At 33.9% G+C, this 9,403-nt stretch overlaps 1 protein-coding gene across 1 annotated transcript in view; it reads left to right on the top strand.

Moving 5' to 3' along the window:
- Positions 1-8,098, top strand: part of LOC108686289 (laminin subunit alpha) — a 20,645-nt gene extending 12,547 nt beyond the window's left edge. Inside the window, exons 16-29 of the mRNA XM_018191516.1 lie at positions 43-813; positions 927-1,204; positions 1,280-1,467; positions 1,619-2,156; positions 2,296-2,426; positions 2,500-3,343; positions 3,460-4,000; positions 4,075-4,164; positions 5,849-6,055; positions 6,147-6,313; positions 6,389-6,631; positions 6,698-6,857; positions 6,975-7,202; positions 7,384-8,098. Coding sequence (XP_018047005.1) covers positions 43-813; positions 927-1,204; positions 1,280-1,467; positions 1,619-2,156; positions 2,296-2,426; positions 2,500-3,343; positions 3,460-4,000; positions 4,075-4,164; positions 5,849-6,055; positions 6,147-6,313; positions 6,389-6,631; positions 6,698-6,857; positions 6,975-7,202; positions 7,384-7,652 — 4,655 coding nt within the window. The 3' untranslated portion in view covers positions 7,653-8,098. The remainder of the gene's footprint in view (positions 1-42; positions 814-926; positions 1,205-1,279; positions 1,468-1,618; positions 2,157-2,295; positions 2,427-2,499; positions 3,344-3,459; positions 4,001-4,074; positions 4,165-5,848; positions 6,056-6,146; positions 6,314-6,388; positions 6,632-6,697; positions 6,858-6,974; positions 7,203-7,383) is intronic.
- The last annotated feature ends 1,305 nt before the right edge of the window (positions 8,099-9,403 follow it).

Here is a 9,403-nt window from a genome sequence, read left to right as displayed (position 1 = left end):
TATATATATAATTTAAAAATTAATGTAACTTAATGTTCTTGATACATTTTCAGACGGTTGCGGAAGGCTATTTTACGAATCAACGACTTAAGTTTATCAATGATACGGTCAACGAGCTCTACCCTGAAGTTAAATTATTAGATCCAAGTCGGGTAAATCTGCTACCGTTGCAGGAGAAGTTGAAGCGGTTAGAAAATGAAGTGTACTATCAGAAACAACAAATTGATTTTACCGCTGAGGACAGCGGCAAATGGAAGGACAACGCAGAGAATACATTGCAGGATATGAATACTCTGGAGGAAGATGTGGTACACAAGATCGACTTAGTGAATCAGATCGTATCGGAAGTGCAATCACTAGCATTGAATATTGAATTGGGAACGGGTGCCAAGGTCGATAATGCATTGAACGAAGCGAAGGAGATTTTAAAAAAAATCAAGAATATCTCCTTCATTGAATTTCGGGACAATGCCGTAGACCAAGCGAATCAAGCCAATATTCTAATTTCCGAAATGCAGCAGTACAGTTTTCCAGCCAGCAATCTAAGCTTCGCTGTGACTGACCTTAACGTCAGGATAAAAAATATCAGTGCCAAGATGGATCACTTACTGGACACTGTGCAAATAGCTCAAGATACTGCTAGTATAGCAGATAAGCTGAATCGAGAGAATAGAATCGCTGTACAAAGTGGTAATCTTGACGTTGTGAAAAATTCTACTGCCGAAGCGAGAGAGGATTTGGAGGCTGGGGAACAACTCAAGAATAACGCTAGTGGTTTCCTTAATCATGCAAAAATCAATATCGATCTTCTACGTGAGTATTTTTGATATTTTGATAGTTCGATTGATAATTGTAAAAATAACGATAAATATAATTGCAAAAATGAACTTTTCCTTTTCTTTAGAATTTTCTTTTTTTTTTTCTAGGAACTAACACTGACAGCGATGTGATTGATCAACTGAATAACACCATTGCGTTAAATGATGAAATGTTGATCGATCTGACTGAGCCAGTGCAGAAAGCCCATGCTCACGCAGCATACCTACACAATCGTTCATTAGAATTGGATAGTCTACTAACTGATACTCGTAATACTAACGCGGTGAGGGCCGTTTCAGCATACAGGGATATTGAAACCGCAATTCAAGCTGCGAAAGATGCTGCAGACAATGCCATAATAGCTGCTGAGAATGCAACATCACTGGTAAAAAGCTGAACATCATAATTTTAATTCATATTTACTTTTTTTTAATAAATTTTATTTTATTTATTATGTCAGACTGATGGAATCGAGCAAAAGATGCTGGACTCTCGAAACGAGTGCTTCAAATTGTTAGCCGCCGCGCAGTTCGCTCTAACAAAAACGACGGGCCAGCCCGAGAATGATTTGCGAGATGCAAGAAATAATGCGACTCTGATTGACATTCAAAATAAACGTAACAAGGAACTTCTCGACTCTATCGAAAAGTACAACTGCTTCCTATGTTTTAATCTCAAGTCTCTCATTTTACTTCCTATAATTAAATATAAAAATAATGTTACTAAATTAAATTGATTTAGAAATAACAAGCATATTGAATATTGAAGCATATATCTATTAAATTTATAAAAATTGCAGGACGCTTGACAACATTCCTGCGCAATCATCTTCGGTTGCACATGATGCCATGAATCAAGCAATGAATGTCGAAAGTAATATCAAGGTTGCCATCGATGATATGAACGGTATTGTGAATCAAATTCCGGAAGATTTGCGGGAAACAAAGCAACTCTCGAAGAATACGTCAGAGACAATCCGCGAAATCTCGCAAGCAAATAAACAGCTGGATGGTGTAAATAAAGTGATGCCAAACATCAACAGTCTGCTAAACAGTCTAAATAGCAACCAAAAATCGATCGACGCAACTGGAAATGATTTGCAAAGTAAAATTGAGGCCCTGAGAAACAAAATCGCGAATGCCCGGGAACTGGCCAATCGGTTCAAGACCGGTTTGACCTTCTACAGAAATACTACTTTAGAACTGAAGAATCCAGAAAGCCTGCCATTACTATCTACATCCACAAAGATATCCTTATATTTCAGGACCAACAAGACCAACGGTTTTCTGTTGTATCTCGGCAATGAAGAAAAATCAAAGTTATCACGTTCTAAAGCGGTGAGCCTAATAAAATTATCTAATATAATAATCAATATAATAATCATAATTATCTAATATAATAATCATGAAAGTGAGCTAATTTAGATCAAAGAAACATGAAGAAAATTTTCTCAACAACAAATTTTATATTTCATAGCATGATTTTATGGCATTATTGATTGAAAGCGGATATCCCGTGCTTATAGTCGATCTGGGATCTGGACCAGAAAGGATAAATCACAACAAATTTGTATCGGATAATGTGTGGCGGCAGATAATTATCGACAGGTTGGCATCAACTCATGGCTTTATCTAGTCCAAAGTAATTTTATATTGATGTTTCTCAAAATTTTGCTTTCAGAACTGGCAAAAATGTCAAGTTAATCGTTCGCGAAGATATTGGCGAGGGAAAAGATACATTGTACGAGAAAGAGCGAGTTTTGTCGGGCCCTTATTACATTTTTAATGTGGATCAGGAGCATTCGAAGCTCTTTGTCGGTGGTTATCCATCATCCTTCCACATCCAAGATGCCGTAACCGCATCCTCTTTTGAAGGCGAAATGGAGGAATTGATGATAGGCGATATACCGGTATCGTTCTGGAACTTTGTCGACGGAGAGAACAATCAGAAGAGTGCACTCGAACGTGACAAACTCATTAATTTCGCGCCAAGCAGAGGTTACCGTTTTGATCGACACGGTTACGCAATACTCAGCAAAAAGAGCTCGCAGATTACGCCAGATACTAGGAAGTTCATCATCAAATTATCTTTCAAAACTTTTGTGGAGGATGGATTGATTTATTTAATGGGCAAGGGAAGACAATTCTTGTCTTTAGAAATGAGAAACGGTCAATTGTTGTATCAGTACGATCTTGGCGAAGGTACTATTGTTTTGAGGTCCTTAGATAAATACAACGATGGTAATTGGCACACTCTAGAGGCCATTAGACAAGATACAATGGGCGCACTGAAGGTAGATGACCACACAGTCGCGTCGAGTCAAGAGAGAGGAACTACCAAACCTTTGGCTTCATCGGATCATATTTATTTTGGTGGATATCCACCTAATGCAAAACGTCCTTATGATTCGGTTATTAACAATGGCTTCGAAGGGTGCATCGACGACGTAGTTATCCTAGATACTTCGGTCGATCTTACGCGCAACGTGCAAGCATTTGGAGTTATGCCTGGTTGTCCAGTCAGGGTAATCAGCGGAATGTTAATTCGCAAATCATAAATGAAAAATTTCTTGTTTAAAAAAGCTTTCCATTATGCAGATTTTCATCTCATCTCACTAACTCTTGAAATTATTTCTTTCAGTTTGCCAGTCTCGTCTCTTTCGAGAAAAATACACCTGGCTATGTGAGATGGCGCAATTTAGCATCCGATGGTCTACAAGTGAATCTCAAGTTTAAGACATTGGCCAGCGATGGTCTAATTTTCTACGCAACGAACGACGATCGGCAGAATGTGGCTACTAGTTATCTGTCACTGGTGGACGGACAGTTAGTATTCACTAGTCAGGGTGAGGAGCTTAGGACGAGCCCGTCAGATGTTAAATTTAATGATAATGAATGGCACGTGGTAACCGCCACTCATGACCAATCGGCTCTTAGCCTCGACATTGACGATACGGAGAACTACAGCACCGATTCGGCGCCGCCACCGTTGCACTTCCTCTATAGCAACTTATACATTGGTGGACTACCATCAAATTTCGATTTAGATGAACGAAAAATTGTGCCCTTCGTTGGTTGCATTGGCGATGCGACTCTCAACAGCGAGATCATAATCAATTTCGCAAATACAACCGAGAGACCACACGCATTTCTAGGAAAGTGCAAAGGCAGTGATCAGACGCGTATGTTAAGACATTTTGATTAACAAAATTATTGTCAAACTATATTTGAGCTATATTTAATCGCTCCTTTTTAGTTTTACCGCCTATCGTTGAACCTGAATTCTTGCCACCATTATTGCCATCGGAAGGTCCGGAAGATACAATAGAATCGTCGACTCAAATCAGTAAGTGAAGTAAAACAACTACATAAAATAAAATTTATTTATTATTTAATAAATTGAAGACAAGAATGTAAGGGGAAATAGGGATGAATTTAAGGAATCTATTTGATAATTGGCACTACTTACACAAGATAGAATTATTATGTTCAATTCCATTGAGAATAATTTTAAGTAAGTCGAAACGCGTACAGATATTATACGGACATTATACACCTTTATATTAAAAATGGACTTTTAAACATATCCATTGTTATAAGATACAATATAATAAAAAAAGGCTAATAAGAATCAAACAGCAATAAGAGCAATTCTTCAAAATTAAGTCAACGCAAATGTATTAAATGTAAACATATATACAAAATATAAATTACGAAGCTCTAACATAATAAAAAATCTTCAATGTTACAGAATACATTACATGTGTCGGCTTTGTGTTTAGGCCCTCTTCAGATATACAAAATTATAACGCAGTGAATTTATAAAAATTGTAAAAATTTATAAATTCATAAAAATTTATAAAAGTTTAAGACAGACAGTTTTATTAAAATAAGAAAAGATGAGAGTTTTTTCAGAGAAACGGAATAGATCATCAAGCGATTAGATGACCGTTTGCGAAATTTCTAATCGTTCTAGTGAAAATATAAAAGAAGTGTATATATGTAATCAGAACAGTAATATGAAAACAAGAACATCTCTCTGGTAAAAAAAAACTCTGAGTCCACAAAAATGAGAAAAATTCATATCAAAACTAAAATAATCATCACTATAACGTCAGAGGTAAAAATTAGCATCACATTCTAAGTGTATAGCGTCAAATATATAAAGTAACGAAAACTGTCACTCTATCTCGACGAACATAACTAAAATGTGAAGAAACTTGGCAAGTCAAACCTTGTTTATAAGTAGAATATAGATTTGTGGAGACCTTCCGTATCTGGAGGTTAAGACTGTTCCTCTGTTTCTTAATATTAAGTATGTCTCAGACAAGACGTTTATTATAACATGGTTCCTCGTCAAGAATTTGAATATTGTTTCAATCAAAATCATGTTATAATCAATAGTTCAATCTATTATTATCGATTTTGAACTATTCTATCGTGTATGATTTTGATTCCGAAATTCGTGTTTTTAATCTTTCTGTTTGTCCTACATAAGATGCATGATAGTCGTTGCAATTTATCTTATACACGACATTAGACTTGGATAAAGAATCCACGAATCTTTATGTACCTTAATGTATTTCCATAGTTTGTTAGAACTAAAATAAGAAACCTTGATGTCGTTCCTATTGAATTGTTTAAATTTTTCAGTTATTGACAGAATGAAAGGTATAGTATCAAGAAGGAACTACTGTTGATTCCTCCATTGTTATCTAAACTATTGATACATATCGACTTTTTGCGTGTGATATCCATGATTCTTTGATGGTATCAAAAATGTATTTAAGACCATTAATTTCCATTGTTATACTTCCATTGTTATTGTTGCGCACAAAGTACTGCGTTGAGACTCCTATTTCCCCTTACATTCTTGTTTTTAGTTTGTTAAATATTAAGAAGTCCTTTAACATTATTTTATTATAATTATTGTTCTCAATTATTGTTTAAAAATTTATATATATAAATTGTATTGATAATACAAACATAAATAATGATAGATAAAACAGAAACTAATTATTTTCTTTTAGATATAATAGAAGTCGATGTGGACAAAGAAGATGAGAAAGAAGAAGAAGAAGAAGAACCAGAATTGGAAGGACGAATTAACGTAGACAAAGACGATTTCATGACGACTACTACGTTGAAGCCAACTGAGCAGCCTGAAACCATCGACAAATGTCACTTGCCATACTATCCGGCAACAGATCCTGATCTTGAGAATGCTTGGCGATTTGGTATATTTTTAAATATAATAAGTGGAAAAATATTCAAATGAAAATATTATTAATCAATAAAATTTTTCAAACACTTAATGACTCTTTTTAGGTACTGCAAGGAACAGTAGATTAGAATATAGGTCATTGAATGGAAGGTACAAAGACGATTATGATTTCCAGATTGATATAAAAACAATGGCGGACGACGGAATTATATTTTATACTTCCGATCTCAGTAAGCAAGACTTAATCGCCGTGTATGTGCTCGGTGGAAAAGTAAGGAAATACTTTTCTTCACACGGAAAAGTTTGTTTCACAAATCGTCTTGATCTTGAAAAATTATTCTTCTAGGTTCACTATAAATTCGACTGTGGAAGCGGACCAGCATTGCTAGTGAGTGACAAGATGATCAATAACAATCAATGGCATATCATAATCTTCAAGAGAGATGGTAACTACGGTCAATTAATTGTGGATGATGAGGAAGCAGTGACTGGATACTCGTTGGGACACACCACTGCTATCAATATCAATCCGCCATTCTTCGTAGGAGGCGTTTTGCCAGAAATATCCAGTATTGCGTACACAAATATTGTAAGATTGCATGATCTTTAATCTCATACTTAGGATTACAAGAGTACAATAATATTTTTGTTTCAGGGTCTTAATAAAACGTTCAGTGGCTGTCTAGGAAATTTCATGATGAATGGACAACTCGTCGGAGAACCATCGGAGAAAGTAGGCGTAATACCTTGCTCAAAGAGAGTCGAGCCCGGTCTCTTCTTCTTTCCAGGAAATGGCAGTAATTTATTCAAAGCAGGTAAGAAAATTAATACAAATATATATTTCGTCAAATAAAAAAATATTTCATATTGTTTCTAATTGTAATTAACTAAACCAAAGATATTAGTAAAAGAAATATTTTATTAATTTTTAGTCGATCGGTTTAATGTGGACCGCACAGTCGATATTCAAATGGATATAAAACCGCGATCCACATCTGGACATTTGCTATCGGTGCACGGTAAAAGGGATTATCTCGTCCTAGAGATGATTAATGGTACCGTCAAATTTCTCATAAAGACGCAGAGAGGTTCGATTGAGACCGCATTCGAGCCAACGAAACCAAACTCCCTATGTGATGGCCATTGGCACAATATTCGAGGTAAATAGCATTTATATCAAATAAATTAATGTTAAGAATACTCTTGAAGCTGCGATTTTAATCTTAACGATTTTTTTTATTGATTTGAAATTTACCTTTAACTAAAATAAGGCACTGACGGTTGTTAATAGCAGTCGTTTTATTTAAATCGCGTTCTACTATTACTTTTTTTTTTCAACAGCCGTCAAACAGAAAAATGCAGTACTCCTATCAGTCGATCATAAACCAGCACCGCCCGGAATCGGCGGCAAAAACGTAGCTAGAGTTTTATCAAAACATCCGATATTCATCGGTGGGCATCCGATGCTGGGAAAAAGATTACGAGGAAGTACCTCGCAGGCTCAATATGTCGGCTGTATCAATAATATTTTGATCAATATGAAACCCGTTAGCATTAGGCCTGAACGAGCTTATGGACAAGTTATCACTGGTGTATGCCCGACAATTTAAAATGATGAAGGAATTCTGAATTTATATATATATATTTTATCCAAAATCTAATCAGATCGTCTTCTCCTCTTCGAAATATTTTATTAATCTCTGACACGCTTAATAAAAAAATAACAGATAATTAACAAGTCAAAAATCGAATTTGTAAATTAATTTTTCTCTGAAAACAATATTTTCTCGACTAAGAACTATGAAAAATTGTTTGTATAGGATAAGAAAACTCGTTTATCACCAAAGATAAATATGATTTAACAAAGGATGTAAGTTATAAAATATATGTAGGCATACAGAGGAAGTTGGTTTTAACACAACGCAAACTATTAAAAAGAAAATAAGAATTTTTGTAAAAGTCATAAGCGTTTTTTATTTTGTGAATATATATGTAATATTTGTGCGTTATCGCATTCGGCACATCTTGTAAATAAATCCAAATTCTTATATAATAAGTTCTCAAAAGTTCATTCTCATGGATTTTCGTCTCTTTTTGGCTCAGTCTTGGTATCATTAATATTACAGAAATCGCTATTCTAATATAATGCTTGCCTCTTTGTCAAGACACGATGTCATATCACTATAATGATCATAATGAAACTATTTGCGATTGTAAGCACAATATTAGAACATTTTAATGAAAGTATGAAGAATAAAATGTATTTATAAATGCAAGTTTGCTAAAAGAATAGCTTTGTATTATATGCAAATTATATGCAATTATTACACTAAAATTTTACATAAAAACTATCCTAGAAGTGCAATCGTGAAAATTATGCGCAAATGATTTTAAGAAATTTAATGCTTCCGAGTAATCACTTCAGCCATATTGAATCGTAACATCATAAACGAGAAATGACAAGTTGATTTTTCTTGCATACCAATTGTAAATAAAGAGAATTTGGATAAAACAAAATAATAAAATCGTTTTAAAACATTTGTAAAAATAGGCGAAGATTCTCCTTAGGCGAAGATCTCCCCTGATAGTCAATAAAGAGAAAAGACTCGAAAAAGACTCGAAGTGAAAATAGGATATGCATTGAAATTAGTAAACTCACTTTACATGCCTTTTACAACTATTTATTAACTGTCAAAGGAGATAAGAAGAATCTTCATCTATTTTAGATGTTTTAAAGAGATCTCATCATCAAAGCGATTTCATTTCATTCAAATTCTCTTTATTTACAAATGGCATATAAGAAAAATCAACGTATCATTTATGACACATTTCTCTCGCTTATGACATAACGATTCAATATGACTGGAGTGAGTACTCCGGAGCCTTAACAATGAAATTATACTTTCAAAGACACATTGAATAAAAATGCCACAAAAATATCCAAACATAATTTAGAAAATGAAGTATGCATGAATTTTTTAATACAAATTCAAGAAAAATATTGGTTTTTTATTGTAAAATAAATCTTGTAAATTGTTATTATATTTATAGTAACAATTAATAATGATTAGCCGCGACTTTTTAGCACTAAAGATTTAATATCCCAAAACAATATGAAAAATCATATAACATTATTCACTAAATCAGAATTCACAGCCATAAAAACGTTTCTTGCAATGTTTAGTTTCAATATTTATCAATTGCTGATATCTGTCAATATAAAATATACACATTATTTGTGTAAATGAATCTATTTATCACATGTAATTCAATTTGTGACAGCATTTGTGGATTACATAATCTGATCAAAATGAAAAAAACAAATAAAAATACAAGGTATATTAAATCACTTGTGCTAATT

The sequence above is a fragment of the Atta colombica genome, unplaced genomic scaffold (assembly GCF_001594045.1).
Source record: "Atta colombica isolate Treedump-2 unplaced genomic scaffold, Acol1.0 scaffold172, whole genome shotgun sequence".
Lineage (NCBI taxonomy): Eukaryota > Metazoa > Arthropoda > Insecta > Hymenoptera > Formicidae > Atta > Atta colombica.
Note: the sequence above shows the minus strand (reverse complement) of the source record. Positions and strands in the feature narration are given on the sequence as shown.